Source organism: Carettochelys insculpta, chromosome 3 (assembly GCF_033958435.1).
Source record: "Carettochelys insculpta isolate YL-2023 chromosome 3, ASM3395843v1, whole genome shotgun sequence".
In the NCBI taxonomy this organism is placed as follows: Eukaryota; Metazoa; Chordata; order Testudines; family Carettochelyidae; genus Carettochelys; species Carettochelys insculpta.
In genome coordinates, this window is record NC_134139.1 from 24320919 (window position 1) to 24346262 (window position 25344).

The 25344-nt window shown below is 47.2% G+C and overlaps 1 protein-coding gene across 6 annotated transcripts in view; it reads right to left on the reverse strand.

Moving 5' to 3' along the window:
- The window catches only part of VRK2 (VRK serine/threonine kinase 2), an 84548-nt gene that overhangs the window by 16297 nt on the left and 42907 nt on the right, over nt 1-25344 (reverse strand). For all 6 annotated transcript variants that reach the window (XM_074989477.1, XM_074989478.1, XM_074989479.1 and 3 more), the window contains 2 exons: nt 9050-9170; nt 2407-2465 (listed from right to left, as the gene is read on the reverse strand). In XM_074989477.1, the coding sequence (XP_074845578.1) occupies nt 2407-2465; nt 9050-9170 (180 nt within the window). The remainder of the gene's footprint in view (nt 1-2406; nt 2466-9049; nt 9171-25344) is intronic.

Here is a 25344-nt window from a genome sequence, read left to right on the forward strand (position 1 = left end):
ATCAGTTGGGTGGCATTTGACTCTGGATGGCTGCCCAAGTGAACAACTTGAAAGGACCATTGGTTGCAAACTACTTTGGGTTCCCAACCCACAGTTTGAGAACAGCTGTTGCAGAGAAAAGAATGGGTTTGACAATTGGAGGTACAGTAAACCCTCGAAATGCATGACTTGGAGTTGTGTTTAACACAGCTGCCACTGCGAGGAGATGCCAGGGAGAAGCAGCACCTGGCTCCCAGAGTGGCGGGAAGTGGGGAACCAGGCGGCAGCCACTCTGGGAGCCAGGAAACTGACCAGCTGTGGTGGGGTGGTCAGTTTCCTGGCTCCTGCCAGCGGTGGGGAGATGGGAACCACGTTGCCATCTAGTTCCCACGCCCACCACTCTGGGAACCAGCAAACTGACCAGCCCTCGGAGGCTGGTCAGTTTCCCAACTCCAGCAAGCCCAGGGGAGCTGGGAACCAGGCTGCCCCCTGGTTCTGGTCTGCCCTGACTTGCAAAAATTTTAGTTACGAGGGGGTTGCAAGGAACACAACCCCTGCACATCTCGAGGGTCTACTGTATTAGTCTTTCTAGTCTAAACAAAAGATATCTTGTTGAATTCAACGGTTTAGGCTAATGACCTGATTTGTGGTTGGACACAACCTGGCCGCCAATTTTGCAACCACAATGAATTTTGCATCAATAAGTTCCAGGTGGAATTAGTAGCATTCAGATGTGTACCTATCTGGCTTGCATTACAAAGGAGCTAAATTTGGGTCTCTGTGCTACCAGCTGCACACATAAAATTGCAGGATATTACTGAAAATCAAGCTCTTTTCTCCCAAAGTCATCTGCTTGATTTTTGTTCTATGGGATAATGAGAGAAGAAAGCAGGAACAGATTTTAAACTATTCTTTCATTTAGGATCAGTGTTTCGCAGCCAATACGACCATTGTGAATATCTGTTTATGCCTTTTGATCTTTCCAGTGCTCCAGTCACATTCCAGCATGTTTTCCAGCACATCAGAGTTATTTTAGACTAGTTCATGGTAATCAACTTAGATGATGTCCTCATCTGATGTCAAAAGCGCCCTGACCTTCTGGTACTTGGGCACCTTCAAGTAAATGGGCTAGAGGGAAAAGCTGTGAGTCTGATCACCCTTTTAATGTCATCTTAGGCTATGTCATTTCCCCTGATGGGACAGAATATTCAAAATGGCCATAATGGCTGCAAAACACTGTTTTCTATTCCTTCCTTCCAAATGCAGACTAAATGTAAACCCCATCAACATGGAGCCTAGTAAATACCTTTCTGGATTCTGGAACACTCAGAATGTGGGAGACTCCCAGTTCAAAACCCTCCTTCCCCTGAAGGGAAGAAGGGACCAGAACAGGTATCTGCCACCTCTCAATTAAATGCCCCAGCCACTCAGCTACAGAACTACTCTAAATCTGTGACGGAAAAAAAAATTAATTATTCAACTATTTAATTAAAGTAGAACAACTTCACTAGAAGCACTGAGGGAGCTTCTCAGCAGAATATTCCATAGCCGAGTTGTTCAGACACTCTGCCGAGATGGAACCTAAGTCCCATTTTTAGGAGCTTAGGTACCTTTGTGGATCGTACCCTCTGAGCCTTAGTTCCCCATCTGTAAAAATTGGGATAGAAGCACGTCCTTACTTCACAGGGGTGTAGTGAAGGGTAATGTGATATACACATTAAAGATTTTGAGGTGCTCAGTGATGGAGCTATACAAGGGTGAGATTTTTTTTTAAACCTTCTACCACCAAAAACATGTTTAGTACTGGCACATAGGCTCTGTAAGCAACAGGGACCCTAAACAGGGCTGGGAGCTATGGAAGGGATTAACACCAATGGAAATCAGAATTCCCTCTTTGTTTCTGCATGGAAGGACCTCCATTCGAGCTCTGGGAGGGAGTGGGTGTAGAAGACAGGTGAAGTGGCCATCCCTAGCATTTTTGTATCCCTAAGCAAAAGAACTAACGTATTAATAGGCGTTACTCACTGTAGCATGTAGCCAACAATTACAGCATAAAATCAAATCTGAAGTGGACCCTGCCCTTGTAATCTTAAAAGGGAAGAGATTCTTCACACATCTGGCAAACACTGCATTGTGGGACACAGCCCTTCTTTGGCCTCCTTGAAAGGGAACAGAACAGAACCTGTTTTCCAGCTGCTCTACTTCCTAGGTCCCTACAACTTACCATGCACTAGGAATGAAGAAAAGTCAGTCCAAGAGGGCAGCACATCTACCTTCCTCTGTCACATTTGGTTTCCTATGGTTGGAGCTGAGAAGACTTGCACTGTCTTTTTGCCCAAAAGTTATAAAAATATTTAGAAGCCTTATTCTAATAAACAGACTAAGACAGAGTGATAAAACATACAGTATATAGTCCAACATGCTTACCACAACTGCTTTCAGCTGGAGCCCACTTCATCACTGAATCTGGGAGCTCATCCATGAGTCTGAAACAACACAGGAAAGCAAGAGATTAAATGTGAGATTTTAGGAGATGATTCTTCACTAGAAATTCTGGATACAGTAAAACTCTATTCCAAAAAGAGGATCTCTCAAGGATAACTAAAGGTGCCTCTTCAAACAAAATCTCCACCTACCAAATCAGATACACTTTTTTAATCACCTGGAGACTGATATTTAAGCAAAACCAGAGTTACAACTGGGGAAGCACCTTCTCTCCAAGCCTCTTTGCAAGTGTTTAGACATTGTCTGGGAGTAATTACATTTCGCACTTTGCTTTCACCCCAAAGATTAAGTTTTGTTTTTTGAATGTTGGGAACGGTTGTGTCTGGCTGTTTCTCCAATCATTTAGGATCAGATCCTTCCTAGCTCTAATGCAGGGAAGTAGGACAACTGTGTAAGGGCTGCCAAGATAACAGCTAAAAGCATGGTGTGGGAGAGCAAGGACTGTCTCTCCAGTGCTCCCAATACCAAATAAGGGGCTACAACCCTGCCTCTCCTAAATGTCAGCAGCGCTAACCAGGTGGAAGGGGGAGCTGCAACCTGCACCAGCTTATTAAATTGGTTTAATTAGGTCAGTCAGGGGTGTGAAAACTTCACATCTTGGAGCAGCACTATTAAGCCAACCTAAAGAACTGTTCTGCTGGGCACCTCTTGGAGAGGTTGATGGAGCGCTGAGGGAGGGTCGGGGGAGCATAGATCACTCCCTGGTTAGACGTCAGTGCCTATGGCCACAGTCTCTCTGTAGCTATGATATAACCTAGCTTTGGCGGGGGGGAGGTCCTGGGGAAATACTTTGCTTATCACACAACAGTTTGAAGCAGCAGTTCTGGATGTAACCCTACAGTGGGCTGTGACCCCATTTTAATGGTGTTGCCAGGGCTGGTGTTAGACTTGCTGGGGCCTGGGGCTGAAGCCCTTGAGCTTTGGTGCTCTGCAGAGCAGATTGATTGGGCTTTAGCTTTAATGTCCCCTACCACATCTGGTGTGGTGGGGTTTGGGCTTCAGTCCCCTTGCCCAGGGTCGTATAGTAAGTTTTGGTTATCTGAAGGGGATCGTGGTGCAACAAAGTTGGCAAAATCTTGGTTTGAACCACCCAAATTTTCTAGTGTTGACCAAATCTGAGTCAATTCCTCCCCCCTGCTCCTCCGGGAGTGGTGCTGCTATGCACTTGCTCTTGGTGAGCCAACAGCTCATTCTCGCCCTTACGGCTTTAGAACAGGGGTCCGCAACCTTTCTGAGGTGGAGAGCCAAACTTTGACCTTTTGAACTCAATGTACAGGCCGAGTGCCTGGGATAATTTTTAAAAAGTCGCTACTAGTCCTACTTACAACAGTTTCATTCATGAACAAATGAAGATGCAGAGCATTACGATTTAGGTGGTAGTTGGGAGCATTAGCTGGTCTTTTGTTAATCCACAGGCAGCATGGCTTTGAGCAAGCTCCCAGCAACATCGGGGGAGATGGGGTGGGGCTGAGCTCCTGCCACGCCTGCCAATGAACATCAACTTGCATACCACTCTTGCCACCCGTGCCAGGGATTGCTGACCGCTGTTTCAGAAGATAGAATTGCAGTTGTAAACTTTTATTCCTGTGAGGGCCAGTTCTTTTTTTTTTTTAAACAAGAAAACCCTTCCAGCTAATTCTTAAGGGCCACAGCACCAAGCCCCAGGAGCTGGTGGGGTGCCACATGGAGGGGGATCCCATCAGCATAGCTGCAATGCACCCACATGGGAGAAGACAGAATTATGTACACTATAGCACACCGTATTCCAGGGAGTTACAACAGAGCTGAACCTTGTGGAACAGGTGTACGTCCCACTTGACGCAGCCCTTGTATTTCAAAATCCTGAATCTCCTTTGCTTGGAGGAACCACAAGGGAACTGACAGAACTGCAGGTATAGGGATTTCCCCCTAAATTCATGAAGGGCTTTGCTCAGGAAATCTAAAGGAGCATAAACCCATCAGGGCTTCATGCAACTTGGTGGTTTTATATAGAATGGCTTCATATGAGTCATAACAGCAGCTAGGGTTCTGCTATGATCCCTGTACATGTGGATCTGTGAAGTGCTGGGTGAAGAGGCTACATAATGCCCCAAGACCTAACCCTCCATGCCAGTACAGACAGGCACTGTAGAGCAATTTTCCTTCTTCTTTTTTCCCATCCGTGTGCAGAATAAATTTTGTTAGGTGCTTGGAGGCATGAGCAGACATGCACCATCAGTAGAAACAAATGCTGCTAGCTGTGGCACTCTGCTAGTCAGCAGGGCAGCTGCCCAAGTACACAGCTCACAGGGCAGACTGTTGCAGGGCAGTTCCACAGCATGCAAATGGAAGGGTCCTTTATGACTGTCAGTAGTTTCCATCCCATTGAGTGACAATGGAGAGGAAGGATTTTGTTATCTACCACCTTACAAAACAGTACATGTTTAACAAGTGAACTTTCCAGACAGCATCCATCATTGTTTCTCTCTCCATGTAGTGGATGTAGCAGCAGTTTCAATGGGTGGCACCTACCCCAAGGTCCATTAAAAGAAGAGAATTCAGGTCTGATGAGAAAACATCAGAAATTAAAGTTCCAGAAGTAAATTAAGTGAGATCCTGTATGTGCTTGTTTAAATGTGGTTAATTTCCCAAAACTCACACTTGGAAATGCTATGATTTCTAGCTGACTCCCTCAGCTTAATCTCCCAGATGAGGCTGCCACGGCACCAGTTTCCATTTGATTGTTAATTATTCTTTTATTTCAGTCACTTACTGTTTTGTTCTTTTTTGTAATTAGAGGCAGTGATTAGAGTATTTTTATATTACACGGGAGTTTTCCTTTTTTGAAGAAGTTTTCAGATGCTTTTATTTGTGAGCTGATAACTCAAGACATGTTTAGTTTTAAAAGTTGTTAGTTGTTAGTTCCTGCCAAGTCTAAATGACACTGGTGGAGGAAGAGGGAAGTTCAACGAGTGAAAGAGCACACACTGTATCATCTCCCTTTTCTATTTAAGTGGGCACAGAACAGCAAATTAGGCACCTGATTGAACACTGAAGATAGGTGCTGGGCAGGAGAAATCCTTTCCCCCCAGACACAGCATGGCTTCAGAGAGCCACCCTGCAGAATTCAACTCAGTCACTGAGCTGGAATACACTCAATCAGGGTGAGCAACGAAAACAGCAAGAATAGTCATTTTTTTTCATATTTGGTAAAAACTCAATAATTCAAGGGCCACAACACATGTGGATATGAGATAGTCCTTAATAAATAACGTCAAATCACACTTTTTGTAACCCCTATTTTAACAACAGCACGCACACAATGATTTGTAATAGGATACATGTTTACTGCTGGACGTTCACAAACATTTTACGTATTCTATTTCCTCACACTTTACATTTGTGTTTGTACTACAGGTGGAACCTCTCTAACCCAGAACTCTCTTGTCCAGCAAACTCTGTAATCCAGCATTATTTTAGTTAGATGGAAGACCACTTATGACTGTGGCCAAGTTTCTCATGGTCTCATAAAGTTTTTTTACAGCCACCAGTCCTGGCTCTCAGTGTCCTGTGCTGTTAGTTAGCTGTAATTTACCCCTAGATGTCTTGCCAGAGCCCAGTAAGGAGTGGAAGTGTTGGTAATGTGCTGGATAATATTGACCTCCCATTGTCCAGAAAATTCTCTCATACAGCACTCGTCAGATCCTGAGGGTGCCGGACAACAGAGGCTCAACCTGCACTATTGTCCTGACTTTCACTCTCAAACTCAATTACACTAACTTTACTTCACATTTAGTTTCAGTTTTCCTTCTTAAATGTGTGTTGCCCTCCACAGCAGGAACACTGCAAGCTTTCTTTTCCTTTTCAAAATCAAGGCTTTATTAGCAACACAATCAAAACACAGATCAAAACAAAATCAAAACACAGATACAGTATCGTATCCCACAATGCACTGCACATATTAAAGGAGGAGATATCCAATGCTTCGAGATCACATATTATGTGCTATTTAGATATAAGTTGCTCATTATTGAGCTTTTAGATGTTCACCATTTATCGAAATAATCAGGAGGATTTTCTTTTTACTTTGCAATTATAGTGTCTGGAGCCACAAAGGAGTCGTTAAAAACCCGCATATGTCTTGAGCTGCAGGTTGCAGACCCCTGCACTACGTGAAGCACTTACTTCTCCCCCCACCTTCACAGCCATAACAAAGTTACCCCTGCTCCCTTGCATTAGAGCGACTCATGGGAAGAGAACGGGGTTATCTGTGCAGCAGCAGAATCTCAAGCCCTGCATCCTGCACTTCAGCTGCACTCCCACAGCTAGGTATCTAAAGCAGAGCTACTTTGGTTCCACTGCAGAGTATCTATGAGCAGAGAAGAGGGCTGGATATGTTCACTGCACAGCCATCAAGCTGCATGTACACACACATGCTTCCTGTAGTTTTCCACAACATTACAGGGGCATCAAAACATTGAGAGAATTCAGGACATTCCCTCCTCAGGAAGCGTTTCATACCAAGAGACAACACAGTAATTCAGATACGATGGAATTTTTGCCAAACAGAGTTGCACCATATTTTGTGTATTTCCTCCTAAGAAGTTTGTTGGCTGGCAGTCTGGAAAATACCAGGAATTTAGGGGTTAACTGTAAATGACGAATTAGTGAAGCAGCTTAATCAATTACATTCATTTAGCAGAACTGTGTAAGTGCTAGTTTGGGTTCTGCACAGATCAGAACATCTAAAGCAGAAATATTACACATAACAGCCGACATCAACATTTAGAGATGCAAGCAGTATTACCCGCAGTCTGCAGGCTAGCCCCTTCCTCTGTTGAGAGCCAATGCCATACTGAATTTGCAGATTGATTTGTGTGGCTCTGCTATCCCTATTGTGCACCTCTGTTGTGACTTGCCCTACTTAAAAGTTTGCTAACTTCTCCAATTGTGATGTTGCATCTGTGAAAAACTAAAGTTGAATATATCCTTGTAGTGAGAAACAGGCTCTATTGTACCACATGCAATTAACTCTCTCAAGTCCCATCAGTGAGAGCACTGAAAAATGGTAATGTATTCTGTTGTTTTAATTAGCCATAATGAGGAGGAGGGGAAAGCCTTACAGATTTTTTTTTAAGTTTATATTTTAAATGGTTACATAACACGAAAAACCTAAACCAAAAGATTTAATTCTTTTAAAAATATCGACACATAGCTGAAAAAGTCATACTATATAGTAAAACCCCAACTTACATGCAGGCTGTGCTCCTGGGCAACGATGCATAAGTCAGATTTTGTGTAAGCTGAGGTCTGTGCGGGGATGGGGTAGGGAGATGGATTTTCAGTCCTCCAGAGAGGCCCGAGCCTTGCAAGTGCACTCATGGTGCCCAGTCATACAACATCCTCTCCCAGCAGATCTTCTCTCCCCTTCCCTGCCACCGAGGAGCCCAGGGATCCTGGAAAGTCACACACCCCCACAGCCCCAGCTAGCCAGTCCCCAGTTGGCCACAGATGCAAGAAGCTGCCGGCATGCCTCATGCAAGGGGCCAACCCAACTCTGCTCACTAACCCGCTGTCGAACTAGCCCAGGGAGTGGGGCTCCCTGCTGTCTTTGGGTCCTCCCGGGCCAGCGCTGCAAGTGGCAGAGGGGGCAGCAACACCTACCAGCACCTTGCTGTGGAATGTAACTGGTCCTCCTGTGCTCGCTGCTTTCGCTGCCCTGGTCCCCGCTTCTGTGGCTGCTGCCACCAGCCCGCTGCTCTTCGCCATGTCACCAGCGTCTGCAGTGTGAGCGCGTGACCAACGGCGAGTGCAAGTGCCGCACCAGCCAGCGGGGGCATGGAGCCGCCACCATCTTCACTGTGGCTGTCAAGGCCCTGAAACCTGCCGCATCTGCTGCAGCTCAGAGTTTTCAGATGGGCACAGCCAGACGTCAACAGCAATCACAGTGGGGCCGAGGTGCAGCAGGGCCCTGTGGGAGGGCACGGCAGGAGGGTGCAGCAGCTGGGCAGTGGCCCCCTGCTGGCTGTTGCAGCTGGCTCCCCCTCGGTCTCCGCGGCCCCCATTTGCCCAGGGCTGCCAACTGTAGTTAAGTTCCCCTCCTGCCACTTCCCCACCCCCTGCAACTACCATTGTTTATTTCAACTCATGTTAATACAAGAAACGCATAATTCAAAATCGTGCAAGTCGGGGGCGTACTGTAGAATGAAACAGGTGAAAACTAAGGCCAGCTTGTGCAAATTTTCATCTCTGTCTCTGTGAGGTAGTTACATAGTTCAGAGGAAACTCTACAAAATCATTCTGAATGTACAGCAGGCACACTGGCACACAGGGTTTGCAAATACAATTTCTGAAAAGTAAGAGAATTGAACAATAGTTCTGCATTATGATTTGTGTACATCAAACCTCCATATCTGCATGCCAATAAACGTAATGTTTCTAACATACTTTTGAATTAAGGAGAAATTTTTAGGTCAGGCAATATTCTGCAGGATGTCAGGTGCCTTTGAAGTTCACTTTGGTATATGATGGAGTATTTGAATTTACTCCTACTACTACTACTACTAACAACAACAATAATAATTACTTTGTTTTAGCAGTCTGGACAGCTACAGGGTCCTTCAGGTTTTGTTCCCAAGGTAGCTTCCCACACAGCCATTGTAGCATGCAGTAGCCAAGGATTTCAAGGTCACCTCTTCTGGATGGAGCTAACAGAGAGAGAGAGAGAGAGAATACAAACCGTAAGAAAGAGAAAACTTTGACTGAACTACTGTTGATGAAATATGAAAAAGCCAAATGGGCAAAGTGTTTTGTTTGTTCAGCTGTATTAGAGCTAAAACGCCCAGGATTTTGGCCTCAATCCACAGACAGGCGGTGACTTGTTGCTGCTGAAAGTAAGGGTCAGTTTCCTCACCTCCTCCAGCTTCATCCTTCCCTAGTCTGGCCTGTCACATGAACTTGATCCCCATGGCCTCTGACATGATCCAGACAGCCCATAACCCAGGACCAACACTTTCTCAAAGAGCCAAGCAGTAAAACAAAGAAATAAATGTCTGCTGCTAAATTGCTAACACATGTTCCAGGAAGTCCATGGGGTCCACATTGGTCATGCAGAGACCCTTTGAGCACAGACTAAACACTGATGGCCTTTCCTGTTCTACTACAGAACTATGCGAAGTTTGAAGATATGACAAAACTGCCATCTAGTGTACATTTACCCACCAGATCCATCTGCTCACAAGCTCCATGAACTGCTTGTTTCAAAGTGAGTTGGAGCACAGGCGAAAATACACTGGGGCTCTTTAGTAAATCATTCATACATTTATCACAATGTTGCCTGCCAATAAGAAAAGCACTGAGCTACTGCACAAACACCAAGCTCCCCCAACCCACAAATGAAAAAGCTGACTTTAATATGAAAACACATACTAATTTTGTTTCTTCACTACTGGTGACAAAAAACAAACATATTACACACAGGGAAACAGACGGTACTTAGATTCATACAAAGATTGACTGTTCCCAGGAAAGAAACCCACTGCAATGTAATCAGGAGCTACAATTGTCGAAGGCTTTTTTTAATTCAACAAGGGGGGCAGATGATTCATCATTTCTTTGTATGAAATGGAAGCAGATCTTATAGTTCACAGTATAATATGATGGGCAGAAGTACATGAAAAAACTGTTCATTTATTTAAAAAACAGCAAGTCCTTTTGAAAATAAATTACACATCTTCCTAAATTCATTTGAAAACTCCATTAAGATCCTGAGGGAGAATATGAATTTATAATTGCATGATACCCCATGTCTAAAGTGGAGAGACAGACAGACTAGTATTAGTCCTAATACTACTATAGTATTACTGTCATTATTATGAGTATTTGGCTGTTAATCCAGCTGTAAATAGGTATCATATTTTATGAGCCTTCATTAAATACATTCTAAAAAGTTACTCTGCAAACTGATCTTTTAATTTAAAAAATCATCTATTAAAAGCTACAGTGCCAAACACTTCATAACTCTTTTTTGTTACCCATACATATTGTTATAAAAAACAGAAGACAAGATTAGTTCTCACACATTCTTTATTTTTCCACCATTAGACTACCAGATTGTTAAAGGTCCTTCAATCTAACAGAATGCTACACTATCCCCTGAGTGTTATTTATTTTCTGCACTAGATTCAACAATGTCCTAATGCAAGCCTTGACTTTCCTATTAAAGTAAAAACAATTTCTACCACTTGCTGTTCTGTAGTGATTTCTTCAGTCATAAATCTCCTGTTAACTGGGGAATGATTCCATTCATACACATGTGTTCACAACTCCTTTTTTCCATTATGGCAATTCCAGATTACAACCATATAAACCAGCACTTTTGATGGCAGATCCTCTAATTTTCACAAAATGTTATTCTGGCACCTGTTTGCATGACACAGGCTACATACAACAAGCCCTTTGAGAAAAATTGTCAGAATTACAGTGGAATACTTTTTCCACTCAGGGAGTAATTGATATGAAGCTGTAAGTAATGGCAAGTCATTTAGATTTCAGAAGCTAACCTAACATAACTGCTCTTCAGATTAAATAGTCCTTAGAGAGTAAAATTTATTCCATTGTTGTAGTTCGGCCATGTCTAATTACCTTTGAATTCACATTTTAGATCTTTCACCTAGTTCTTGATCTGCTACTTCCTTTGTATAGCAAACTCATGTTGTGAGTAGGCAATATGTGCATAAGAAGTTTACCAATGTGTTCAGAAAGCTCTGGTGTGCCAGGGAATAAATCTGAAATTAATGTAATTAAACTACATGTTGCAACATTTTTAAAAAAGGGAAAAATGTTATGAAGAGATGATAGATTACCGAAGTTGTTTATGTACCTACATGTTTGCATGCCAGTGTTAATACACAAGTAGCTTTACACCTATCTTTCAGTCACACAAAAGTATCAACATTGCATTATCTGCTTGATTGTGTATGCTTTTATCCTCCCTCCCTACTCCTTCATCAGTTCATTATGAGAGATCTTAACTTCTAGAAAAAATATGTATATCACCATCATCTTTGAAAAATATACATTTGGCTTTTCATTACTCTTTCATGAAACACACATATGGGTTTATGGGAGAAACCAGTTAAATTAATTACAAATGCAAACTCTACAGTAATCCCCATTTTTATCTCAACCATATCTTAATCAGAAAAATATATCTGCTAATAAAATTTAAAATGAGACTACTAGCATCTTTGATGATTTAAAAAATAAATCTTGGTTCAAAGTACTTTAAAGCACAAATGAAAATTCATAAATGTTGGCTTTTAAAATAAAGCCCTTCTGTCTGATAATCTGTCACTTTTCCAAGACTATATTTTGAAAATAATCCTTATTTTAAACCAAATTATATTTGATTTCTCTGTAAACTAAAAATTCTGAGTTTTTAAAAATAGAACGTGGAAATTTGATTTTCCACTAGCAACTACAATATTACAGTGTTATAGTTTTTAGACCAATATTAAATGTTATCTGATGAGAACTTTCTAGTCATAAAATATTCCACAATATTTCATAATTCAACTATTTCCACTTGAACATTTAAGCCCCGATTCTGTGATCACTTGTGCCAATATAAATCACAACCTACACCACTGGCATCACAGGAGTAGCACCCAGGCCAGTGACATCAAAATCAGGTCCTTAACAATTTATTCTGAACTCAAAATGTAGGGACAGATAAACATATTGGCTAACAAGAATTCATATCTGGAACTCTCTAGCAATATAAAATGTGAGTTTTCCAATATAGCCCTTATTTTGCTATTTCTCTAGCTATTCAGAATGAACTAGAAGGCTGATCAATGACAGAGAAAATGTGTTTTTCTATGATACTTTCACTAGTACCATCACATAATTTTATCATTAGTCTTTATTTAGACTGTAAACTCTACAGCGCAAGGATCATTTTATACATTTGTAGAAGTGTCTTACACAATGGGATCACCAATCCTGATTGGGGCTTCCAGGGGCTACCATAACGTAAATAATAATAGCATTCTTTCATTACACAAAGAAAAAAAGTGTGCCTGATGTGGAGTTAGAAACATAATTTAAAAAGTGTATTACCCTATGGACTAATATGAGATGAGTGTTGTCATCTGCTAGGTACTATAAAGTACCAGAACAGTTCAGCTTGCGGTTGGAATAAGACAAAGAAGATAAACGAGACTGAAATATGAGACTTGACAAAATTAATGGCTGACACATTTCCAAGAAACATAATGAAGTACTGCCTCACTAAGGGTATGGTCAGCCTGAGGAATTTACTGCAGCAGGAGGGCAGAGTCAAATATGTTGCATTGTTTTTAAAAAGAAGTCTGGATAGCTTTAAACAACACTTGTGGGCAGTGTTCACAAATGAAGGAGAGGGCTAGATACAGACCTGTGAACAGTAGATTTTTCAGTATGCTACTAGTTCTGCATTGGGGACGGGGAGGCATTCTAGGTCATCCTGACACTGAACATTTTCAGCAAATCATAAAATAATTGGTTTGGAGAGAACAGAACAAAACACTCTTCCAATTTAGGACAGTTTAACCTTTTTACAAAATAAAAGCAAAGGAAATTTTGCAAGCAAAGGGTTAGCTTTGTGAAGTGAGGGTAATGGGGATCCCACTTTTACAGACAACACAGAGGTTGGGGTCCTGACTTGGGATGGGGGCCCCCCAGCTGCAGCCACAGTTCCAATGAATAATTCTTTATAGAACCTGGAAAAGCTTCAAATAAGAGACAGAGAGACCCGTCTCAGCTGGGGTACCCTATAACCTGGTGTTTAGGGCACTAACCCAGCAGCGGGGAAATGTGGGTTGAAGTTCCAGCTCCAGAACAATGATTTAACCTTGATTGCTCACATCCCACACAAATGCCTGAAGCAACAGACTTAGGTGTAAGAAAAGGAGTGGAACTTGAACTCACAGAGCAACAATTCTTCGATCCCCAAATACTTCCTTTGGAACACAACAACATCTTTCAAAAGAACACCCCATTTTCATTAAAAAAGTTGCAGTGATGGAGAAGCTACCAAAACCATTGGTAACTGTTCCAATGATTAATTACTTTCACTGTTAAAAAATTAGGTGTTATTTTCAATCTCGATTTGCTAGCCTCAGATTCCAGCCATTCAACCTTGTTCAAGCCACCTCTTAACCTTTGCTTTGTTAAAACTAAAAAGATTGAGTTCCCTGAGTCTGTCACTGTTAAGAGTCCTTTCTAATCTCAGGCTCTAAATCCTCCAATTTATCAGCATCCTTCATGAACTGTAGGTATTTCTGCATCAGTCACATGAGTGCCAAACACATCAGTAAAATAACCTCCTTACTCCTACTTGATATTGCCCAATTTAGGCATGCCAGGATTTCAGGCTCATCAGGTGGAGTACGGCAAATCCAACATTAATAAACAAGAACATGGGAATGAGAAGGTAACAAGAAACATGAGAATCCAGAAGATTTAGCTTGGGGTTTTGGTAATGATGTTTCCCCACAGGCACAGAGCTTAAAGGAGCTGACGTGTGTTTGCATTTGTGGGTGTTTCGGAGGGGCTATAGTCACATGGCACTTTAGAAGATGCTAATGAGGTGCTCCCATAAATATGCAGCGCATCATTAGCATAACGGCAGCTGTGCACGCTTCAAAACTGCTGGTTTCAAAACGCACGCCACCCGTGTAGCTGGGGGCCTTTCAAAACGGCCCCTTGACTTCAAAAGCCCCTTCTTCCCATTCGGTTTTGGGAAGAAGGGACTTTCAAATTCAGGGGGGGTCGTTTCATGGCAGCACCTTATTAGCATATTCCACAGTGCCACATCACCATAGGCCCTCTAGTGTGGCCACAACCTATGTGTGCAGGCTATGTATATGGAAATAGCTAAGTGCTATTTCCAAATACATTTTTTGTGTGTATCAGCCCCATTTTGAATTAGTGATTTCAGAATAGCTACTCCAGAGTAGCTCATTTCAAAATATGACTGCTGCATAGATGTAGCCTTAGAAATGCCAACTTCAGGCCTCCTGTTCCTCCTGCGTGCCAAAGCCACAGTTAATTCCACAGTTTTCTCTCACTTGAGCTTGGCTGCACACTCTAACTAGTCTTTGCTACACCTAACATGATGTTCTTCTGAGCCTAGCACATTCACGCTTACACTGGAAGTCCCTCCTGAAATCAACCCTGGACTTTCCCTCCTGGGCTGCCTGCTATAGCTTAATCTCTTCTTACAAACACGAGCCTTTACTTGATTCTCTTGCTATGCAGTGCTCTTCGTCTTTTAGTTTAACCTCACCCCCACTTCCCCATCACCCTGTTTCATGTTCTATGTTGGCCTCAGGAAGAAGTAAAGCTCTTTGAGGCAGGGGCCATATGTTTATGTCTTTCAGTCTCTTAAATGCAATCCAAAACCATAGAGATTATTTATATTGTATGCACATACCACATGTTTTAGTTAACCTACATAAGCACTACCCAAAATTATAGAGCCAAACACATACACCTTGCATATAGGATCATATGTATGTTTACACGTTTGGCATTGTAACTTTGAGAGCACTTAACCAGTTGATTAATAAAAACAAAACACCACCACAACCTCGAACATAAAAATTGCTAGAAAAAGTACACACCAAGGAACGTGTATCTGTAGTATCAGAATGTTTAATGGATGCAGTACTAAAACCTACAGTGTTGGCACCCTGTTTTGTGAATAGCATGTACATTTCCCCACTGCCCATCAACAGTTGGATGACATGAATATCATCTCACTTATGATGGAGTATGGCACAGATGACTCCAATACTGAGGAAGGGGAGACACAACGTAAAGACCCCATGTGTCTTCTCACGGAGGAACTTCCAGCCCCACCTCTTGTGCCAGGGCAGTCAATTCTACTAGCTCCTGGAGGACTGGAGTCAGGAGCCAGGAGCACATGTCTCTGGACCCAGCTGAGTTCAGCAGGGGAGGTGTGAGAAATGCCACTGCCTCTGGCTGAGTACAACCCAAGGAATCTGCTCTTGGCACATCACCCTACAGCTACCCTGGGGCTGCTGCACTTGCCCTGATCCCCCAGAGTTACTTGCAACCTGCAAGGGAGCTCTGCCCCTCTCACACCGAGCACCCCCCCAGAACACTAGGCCACTTTCCCTGGCAGCCAGGGAACGAGAGGGAGCCTGGCTGCTCCAGATTGCTGTATCACGCAGCAGCTGTCAGGAAGAGCTTGACTGAGGAGGTGACTCTGGCCTGCCCACATTGTTCCTCGCCCAGGTACAACTGCAAGGGACAAGGGCTGAGTATGCTGTAAATGTGCCAGGAGCTAGAGGGGTTTCTGGCCCACTTGACCCCTGATCCCAGCAGCCAAGCCCAAGTGGACAGAGGAGGGAACGGACTGCTGGCACCTGCCAAGCCAGGCAGCCACCATGCGGCACAGAGCAGTAAGAGGTCCTCACCATCCACTCCCTGCCTGGGCTCAGATTACAGGGACGGGGCTGAGCGTGCCAGGAGGCAGGCACAGTGGAAGAAGGGAGCTCCTTTCTCTCGTCCCTGGTAGGCCAAGTCAGACACTGGGGTGGGAGGGGCACATGACCGCCCCCATGCATCACCTCTGGAGTAGAGTGCAATGTGCTAAGTCTAAAAGCAGAAATAATGAACCAGCCTGTTATTTTGGCTTGTGGACACATACATACTATATGCTGACAGCTTGTTGCCATGTACCCTTACCTTAATGCTTTAAGTGAAACGGGTTTTATTATGTAATTCCTAGACTACATACAGGTACAATGACACTACAAATCAATGACCAGCATTAATAAAAAAAATACTCACCACTATCCAACCACACACAAACCCCAAATAAATTAAACACTTGCACAGCCAACTCCCTCAAGCAAGTGCCTCAGAAAACAGACAACTACTGCACTATTCCCTAGAGGTTCAAAGACACTGTCTCTGTCAGATCAGTCGTGAAAGCAACTAGCAGCCCCATGGGCCATTCACTAAGACCAATACAGTGCCAACTCCCTAATATGTTAAGCTTGGGACCACACATTCTAACTGACTTGAAACAGAATGAAAAGCATTTACCCCATCTGAAGGATACAAAGGCATGGAGGACTACAGTAAAGCCCACATCAGAGATAGTTGCAGCTGCCTTACCAGACTTAGATTATACAAGACACTCTTGGAGCGATGCCATGAGAACCCAGAAGTATAAAGGACTGAGAAACTGCAAACATTTGGCAGCAACTGGGTATAATTTGAGGCAAGTGCTACCTTTTACTGTAGGCTCTGGGTACCCTGAAGCTACCACAATATCATCTCTGCAACATACTTTCTTGTGCCGTAGGTTTTTAAATCACTCTATGTGCTTGAGTAAAGATCCATTAAATAAAAGCCTTGTTAAACTAATAACATATTTAGAGGTGTCTCTGCCCCTGTAACATAAAGGGAAAGTAATTAATATTAATTATGTAAAGTGTTTGTTGGAAAAGGAAAAGGAACAGGAAAATGATCCTGAAATTCACTGCACACTGAGATATACAGTGGAGGGAATTTAAATGAAGACAGTCCATACACCTATGCTCGTCAATGATGGCAAATTAAAACTAGTCTTACACACTCAATGCACGGGTCTAGAGTATTTTAAAAAAGCTCAATATGTTAAGCGCAGTACATCTCCAGAGAAATTAGGTATTGACTGCATGCCTCAGTGAGTAGAAAATCTACAAAAATCCATATGATGCATCAATCCAAATATTACTTTTTAGCAATTCTGTCTATGCAATCTTTAAAACATTCATTTGACACAGACATAATTCTCTTTAATTATCAAGCAACAAGAATATAATACTACCTATCCACCACAGACTTCTGAAATGAATGCAAGGCTGCGTTCAATACAGTTCACTCAAATTCCATCCAAAAAGTAAACTAACACTGCACTCTTGTAGACTATGCCTCTCCAAAATTATGGGGGGGAGGTTAATCCGGGGAATAATCTCCAATTTTAAAAACCCATCTTATAACCTTTCTTGCTTACAACACCTGAGCAAACAAGCAGCCAAGATGACAGAAGTCTGTCAAGTTAGTGTAGAAACTAGCCCAGATGCTCAAATGAAAGTAAGCACAGGGCAATGCATGTCCCATCCTGAATGATGGATGCTGGTGCGGAGGGCAGACATTACATCAGTGTTTCTCAACTTTCATAAACTGTAAGCACCCCCAAACTTTTCTCATGTACCCTAGCGTACAAATACCACTGGTTGAGAAACATGGTCCTAAGGTAATCTGAGATTCAACCTTTCCATATCACTGTACCTTCTCAGGAGTCAGATTTGTTTTGCACACCACCAAGTTACATCTCACTTAAAGCTACTTACTTACAAAGACATGCAAAAATATCATGGAAGACTGCTACTGAAAACTTGCCGACTTTCTACCACCTTCTTGTCAAATAAATATACTGGAATAGAAATACTGTACTCCCATTTCAGTGTAAGGCATATGAAGCAGTAGAAATAAGTCACTGTCTCAATGCACTTTTAAGCTGTGTCTACACGTGCACAAAATGTCAAAATAAGTGACTCTTTTTCGAAAGAGCGGGAAGAGCGTCCACACGTGTAACGCCATCTTTCAAAAGGAAGCTGAAAAGAACGGGGCGCAGACGTCGAAATCCAAACCCTAATCCCAAATCAGGAAGATCGGCCCCTTTCGAAATACTAAATCGAAAGAGTACATGTGTAGATGCTCCACAGTCCACTCTTTTCAAAGACGGGTCCGCCATGGCGCCGGTCAGCTAGAGTGCAGGCCACTCCAGCCAGCAGCAGCGGGGCTCTCTTGTCCCTGCCCTAGACTGCCTTAAAGCAGCACGCACGCAGGAAACCCGTGGCAGGAAGCTGAGAGCATGCTAGGAGCAGCCTTTGCACCTGCTCCAACCCTAGGCTCCAGCACTGCAACATGGCAAGCAGCCAGCCCCCCTGCGAGCTCCATGCCCACCCCCCCAAGCCCCCCGCAGGGCTCCCAGGGGAGAAAAAAAAAGGGCCCCCTCCTGGACGGAGCGGGAGCTGCGTGACCTCCTCGGCCTATGGAAAGACGATGTGGTCCTGTACCAGATGGGGGTCAAGCAGTGCAATGCCGCTGCCTTCAGCCGCCTGGCTCAGGGCCTCCAGACCGGGGCCACCTGGCGCATACTGCGGAGCAGGTATGCTCCAAGGTAAAGGAGCTCCAGCAGGGCTATGCCCAGGGGCCATGCCAGCCGCTCCAGGGCAGCTCCAGCCCCATGCCCCTTCTTCCGGGAGCTCTGGGGCACCCTGGGGCCCCAGGACAGCTCCCCACCCCCATCAATGCTGGACACCTCGGCCAAGGAGCTGCAGCCAGAGGAGGAGGAGCATCCCAGACCAGGGACCCAGGAGGGCAAGGGGACCACAGAGTGGTTGAGTGAGGAGGGGGACCTCCCCATCGTAATCCCCTCCCACTCCTTCAGCCAGGCAACAGGGAGCCAGACATCCCTGGACATCACTGCGGGACCCTCCAGTACATACAGGGAGGGACACACACCTGCTCCACAGGGTGGGGGCAACGCAACGGCTAGTTGCCTGCACACAGGACCGGTGGTCCCGGGCTACACACAGGCCACCCCCCACATGGGATGAGGCACTCTGCGGTGGCCCACCAGCGATGCCCAGCACCCGCCTTCAGTGAACATAGCCGCAAGACGCACAGGGGCAGCGGCTGGTCAGTGCCGGCCAGCATCTGGGGCCTGCACACCGCAGGAAGGGAAGGGCCACCTGCATGAGACACCCCTGGATGCACCCCCAGGCTGGGAGGCCCAGCCCATGGGGGGTGGGTGGGTGCCCCTTGGGGAGTCGGTGTCCTTTGGGGCGGGGGGCCCATGGGGTGGGCTCGGGTGGGTGGGCCACAGACAGGTCCCCTCCGTCCAGGGCACATTACTGACATGCTGTCCCCCTCTCCGCACAGCCGCACCATCCGTGGGCTGGGAGAGTCCTGCGCCATCCCTCGTCCCTGAGAGTGCCCTCCACCCCTCAGAGGTGCCTGGACGCCACCCCACGTGGCGCGCCGTCGGAGTCATGGCTGCAGGGCCCCCCCACTGGGCCAAGGAGGACCCAGCCAGGCACTGCCAGGCCAAGGCGGCTGAGCAGCACCTGTGGCTCGCCCAGGCCGAGATGGAGTGGAGGAGGGCAGCCTGGGAGAGGCTGCTGATCACCTTGGAGGGCATTGGCCATACCCTCCTGGACCACACAGCAAACGTTGCCCATCTCCTGGCCCCCCCGGCAGCTCCCCCAGCTGAGCCTGCACCCTCTGCCCCTGCTGAGCCTCCACCCTCCGCCCCCACCAGGACCACTCTCTGGCATTGCCCGCTGGTGCTCTCCGCACCATCTCCTCCCTGCCAGGGACCCCGCGCCCAGGGAGGCAGGGGCTCCAGGGGCCGATGGGGCTCGCGGCCCACCACCCCAGCACCAGAATGAGCGCCCCACCCCCCTCCAAGTTAGGTTTCCATCCCCTGTACATAGTTAATAAGAATAGTCTAGATAAATGTTTATTTTAATGTTCACCACTCTGTACTGTGCTCCTCAGGGGGATGGTGGGTGCGGTGCTGGTGGGGGTGGCAGGGACAGTGGGTGGCAGATGTGCATGGGATGTGGGTGTGCATGGGGGTCAGAGGTGGCCACTGGCAAAGGCCTGCCTCAGGGCCTCCCAGATGCAGTGGCTGTCCTGGTGGGCCTGGTGGATAGGGGCGGTGCCTCGCTGTTCATAGTCAGCATCGGCCGGAGGCCCCCACACCCCCGGGGACACAGGCATCCCCCTTTCCCTCCACAACATTGTGCAGGATGCAACAGGCTCCCACTACCTGGGGCACATTGAGGACCCCGACCTCCAGCTGCGTGTGGAGGCACCTCCACCGCCCCTTTAGGCGCCCATTGGCCCGCTCCACGACATTGCAAGCATGGTTGAGGCACTGACTGAATGCCTCCCGGGTAGGGTCGAGGTGTCTCGTGTACGGCCTCATGAGCCACGGCTGAAAGGGGTATGTCGCATCTGCCACCATGCAGAGTGGCATGGTTATGTCCTCCGCCACCGGGATCTCCCGCTGGGGGGTGAACGTGTCGGCCCCCATGCGCTGGCAGAGGCTGGAGTTCCGGAAGACCCAGGCATCGTGGGTGCGGCCACCCCAGCCCACATAGATGTCGGTGAACCAGCCCCTCACATCCACCAGGGCCTAGAGCACCACCAAACAGCAGCCCTTCCTGATGACATACCGGCTGGCGCTGTATGGCAGAGCGCGGATGGGGATGTGTGTGGCATCCAAAGCGCCGATGCAGTTCCGAAAGCCCAGGTCCTAGAAGTCGGCGACGGAGTTTTCCAGATCCCCCAGGTGGACAACCCTTTGGAGCAGCATCACGTTGATGGCTCTGATGACCTGCAGAGTGGGTAGAGGGACATGTGCTCTAGTGCAGGTGTGGTGGCTTTCTCCCCCCAGCCTTGGGCCCATTCCACCCCCTCCCATCTGGCCCCTGCCTCATCAATCTCCCTGCTCCCTCTGACATGGACCTTTGCAGCAGTGGGTTCCCCCTGCCCCAGCCCCCACCTCCCCACTCATGGGGGACACGTGACCCAGCCCCACCTCACCTCCATAAGTACAGTCCCGACGGTGGCCTTGCCAACCCCAAACTGTTGTCCCATGGAGTGGCATGAGTCCAGGGTGGCCAGCTTCCAGATGGTGATCACAACCTGTTTCTCCAGGGTGAGGGGCTGGCGGCATGCAGGTGTCGTGGTGCTGGAGTGCAGGAGCGAGCCAGTGGCAGATCTCCTCGGAGGTCTGCCTCAACATGCGGAAGTTCTGCAGCCACCTTTCCTCGCTCCACTCCTCCAGCACTAGGCGCTCCCACCAGTCGGTGCTGCTGGGGTGGGTCCAGAGGCGTCAGGGCACAGCACTGCCAGCAGGGTGTCCATAATGAGGGTGTCCTCCTGCAGAAATTGTCACTGGGCCTCCATCGTGGGCATGGGTGGGCTCTGCCAGGCTGGGAAAGGCTGGGCACCACTCAGCTCGTGTGGAGTGGAGGGTTGGGCCCTTTAAAGGGGGAGGCTGGCTGAGGCCCTGGAAGGGCTTGTCAGCCATGGGACCCTGTCCGCGGCACTTCCTGCCTCCCTTCTTTCGGAAGAGGACTTGGAGCTGTGTAAATTCTCTCTTTCGAAAGACCGCAGCGGCACCTTGAAAGAGCAGATCAAAATGCCAATCCGATAATGGGGTCGGGTGCTCCCTTTGACAGCCACTATTTTGACTGCTGAACTTCAATTTTCGCCCTTTCGAAAGGGCGCTCACATATAGACCCAGCTTTAGAGTGTACTGAATTTACTAGTGTGGGTTTTTTTTAAATGTATCCTGTTGTAGATCAGAGCAAATATCTAGATGAACTGATGTACCCCCTGGAAGACCTCAGTGTACCCCCAAGCATTTTTTGTTGAAAAACATTGCTTAAGACCATGGTTTCCCAAACTGGGGGCATGCCCCCCTGGGGGCATGTGAAGAAATTTGGGGGGGGCATGAGGCGACCCAGCCCTCCCCCATCATTTCCCCCACAGGAAGGAAGATCTGGCCTTCGCTTCTGGCTCTCGGCCCCTGCCATTTTATGTGGGTGACCTGGCGCAGCTGTGATAAAAAAGCAGGCAGCCGGCAAAGACCCACGTGGAGCTTGCTGCCTTCTGCAAATAAGACTGAGTGTCGGTTGTGGGGGAGAAGAAGAAAGACGGGGTTATATGGGAGGCTGGGGGTGCCTGGCTTTGTAGAAGGGCAGGGGAGGGGCTCGGGTGGGCGGTTCGCAGGGCTTGCAGAGCTCAGGTGGCTGGCCAGCTTGTGGGAACTCATGTGGCTGGCCCCAGCAGCATGGGGCTTGGGCGGCTCAGGCTGGTGGGTGGGCGGCTGGCCCTGGTGGCTTGGGATGGCGGGTGGGCAGCTGGTCCTGGCAGCATGGGGCTTGGGTAGCTCTCCTACAGCTGGTGTGGGTGGCTGGTGGGCAGGCAGCTGGTCCTGGCAACAGAGGGCTCAGGCAGCCGGCAGGCAGGTGGACGCCTGGCCCCAGCAGCTGGCGGGCAAGCGAGTGGCTGGCAGGCAAGCGGGCGGCGTGGGGCCCCAGCAGGTGGCTCTGTCAGTGCAGGTCTCAGGTAGGCGGGCAGCTGGTGTGGGCAGCTCTGGACACTGGCATGGGGCTCAGGAAGCTGGCCAGCTGGAGCTGCACCAGGCAACCACAAGGGGCCAGGAAAAATTATTTGTGCTTATTTTTAATTTTAAATAACATTTTTATATCAAGCTTTTGTGTTTATTTGAAATTACAAATTGAATTTTTTGCTAAAAGTGGGCTTGGATGATGGTAAAGAAGAGGTGGGGGGCCGTGAGGGCTTCTCAAAAATCAAAAGGGGGGCATGATGCCAAAAAGTTTGCGAACCACTGCCTTAGACTCACATATCATCACAAAATTGAAGATTAATAATGTTACTGTGGAATGGTTGTTTGATGTCCAATGTTAAATAACTTCTAGGATCTCAGTCTGATTCCCAGTGGATAACATCACAATGGCCACTACACCACTGGGAATCTTAGCAAAGAGAACAGGGAATGGATATGCATGAGGCTGGATTGTGCTCTCTATCTTGGGCTACGTCTACATGTGCACACTACATCGAAATAGCTTATTTCAATGTAGCGACATCGAAATAGTCTATTTCGATGAATAACGTCTACACTTCCTCCAGGGCTGGCAACGTCGACGTTCAACTTTGACGTTGGGCAGCACCACATCGAAATAGGCGCTGCGAGGGAACGTCTACACGCCAAAGTAGCACACATCGAAATAAGGGTGCCAGGAACAGCTGCAGACAGGGTCACAGGGCGGACTCAACAGCAAGCTGCTCCCTTAAAGGGCCCCTCCCAGACACAGTTGCACTAAACAACACAAGATCCACAGAGCCGACAACTGGTTGCAGACCCTGTGCACGCAGCATGGATCCCCAGCTGCTGCAGCAGCAGCCAGAAGCCTTGGGCTAAGGGCTGCTGCACACGGTGACCATAGAGTCCCACAGGGGCTGGAGAGAGAGCGTCTCTCAACCCCTCAGCTGATGGCCGCCATGGCGGACCCCGCTATTTCGATGTTGCGGGACGCGGATCGTCTACACATGCCCTACTTCGACGTTCAACTTCGAAGTAGGGCGCTATTCGCATCCCCTCATGGGGTTAGCGACTTTGACGTCTCCCCGCCTAACGTCGATTTCAACTTCGAAATAGCGCCCAACACGTGTAGCTGTGACAGGCGCTATTTCGAAGTTGGTGCCGCTACTTCGAAGTAGTGTGCACGTGTAGACGCGGCCCTACTGGGATAGCAAGGCTCATTTAAGTTAGTGTGAAGTTTGAGATGAAACTACGCAATACGTGCTTTGTGGAAAGGGACAATCAGTATTCAGGGCTGTCAAGAGGCACTTTCAAAATTCACAGAATTCCTCTAATTCATATTTTGAAGTCTAAGACATCTCACTTAAACCCCTTTCATAGCTAAGCCATAAATCGGCCTATATGGAAGTCTGAAGGTTTCTGTTTGTCCAGCTCAATATAACAAGTTCTACTACTCAGGCCTTTAAAAAAGGCCTTATAAAGATCTGATCAATACTTTTGTTGCTGAAATACCTGGCATTTAATATACACCTGCTTGGTACATATAGGCCATTTATACACTACCAAGTACTTTCAGAAAATCTTTCAAAAGAAGGGGCCCTTCAAAATAGATCACAGAGCGTCTACACACAAAGCACATTCTTTTGGAAGTACTTTTAAAAGAACACGGCCTGACTTTCAAAAGTGCTCTTCCAGACCCGTCAGGAGAGTGCCTTCTTTCAGAAGAGCCTTTTGAAACAAAATGTGCGCAGATGCTTTGTGGGCTGCTCTTTCAAAAGTGCAGTCCTCCATAGCACTGGCCAGCAGGAGCAGAGAGACACCTCTGCCAGTACCAGCAGGTTTCTGTGGTCTCTGAGAGACCCAGAAACTCCATGATAGGAAGCTGAGAATGTGCTAGCAGTAGGGATGAGGTGAGCTTCCTGCAGCATGCCCTCCTGCTGATGCTCCATCTCCACAAGGCACCCCACCAGACCCCCCACAAACCCCCCTCCAAGCCATCCCAGAGCTCCCAGGAACCAAGCCAGGGCCCTAAGAAGAGGGCCCCTTCATGGGCTGAGGCCAAGGTGAAGGACCCCCCAGACTGTGGGGGATGAGGAGGTCCTCCTCCAGACCAGAAGCTGGTACAGGAATGCTGCAGCATTCAGACACCTCTCTACCAGCCTGAGTGCCTGGGGCACCCCACCCACATGCCAGACCAAGTCTGCTCCAAAGTTAAGGAACTAAGGCAGCTCTACTGCCATCACTGAGACACTACCAGCCACTTGGGGACCGCGCCCATCAGCTGCCCCCACTACAAGGAGCTCCACAGCCTCTGCAGGGCAAAGGAGGCAGCCCCCCCAGTAGTGGTGCTCGGCCCCATGGTGCTGCAGCACCAGCCAGGACCCTTGGGCATGACCAGCCCCCAGCAGCTGGAGCAGGAGCCAGAGACCCCCAGCGAAGACAACGGCTCCAGTGATGGGACACTCATCACCATCCCACTCAGGTCCTTGAGCCAGACACCCTCAACCAGGGCTTCCCCCAAGTTCTTCAAGGGACCCTCAGGTAGGTACTGGGCATTTTGGACACTCCAGGGCACAGGGAGGGGGTGCCCACCACAGCCAGCTGCCCACATGGCCGCCAGCCCCAGCCTTGACACACCTAAGACAGCCATGTCCCCTGTGCCC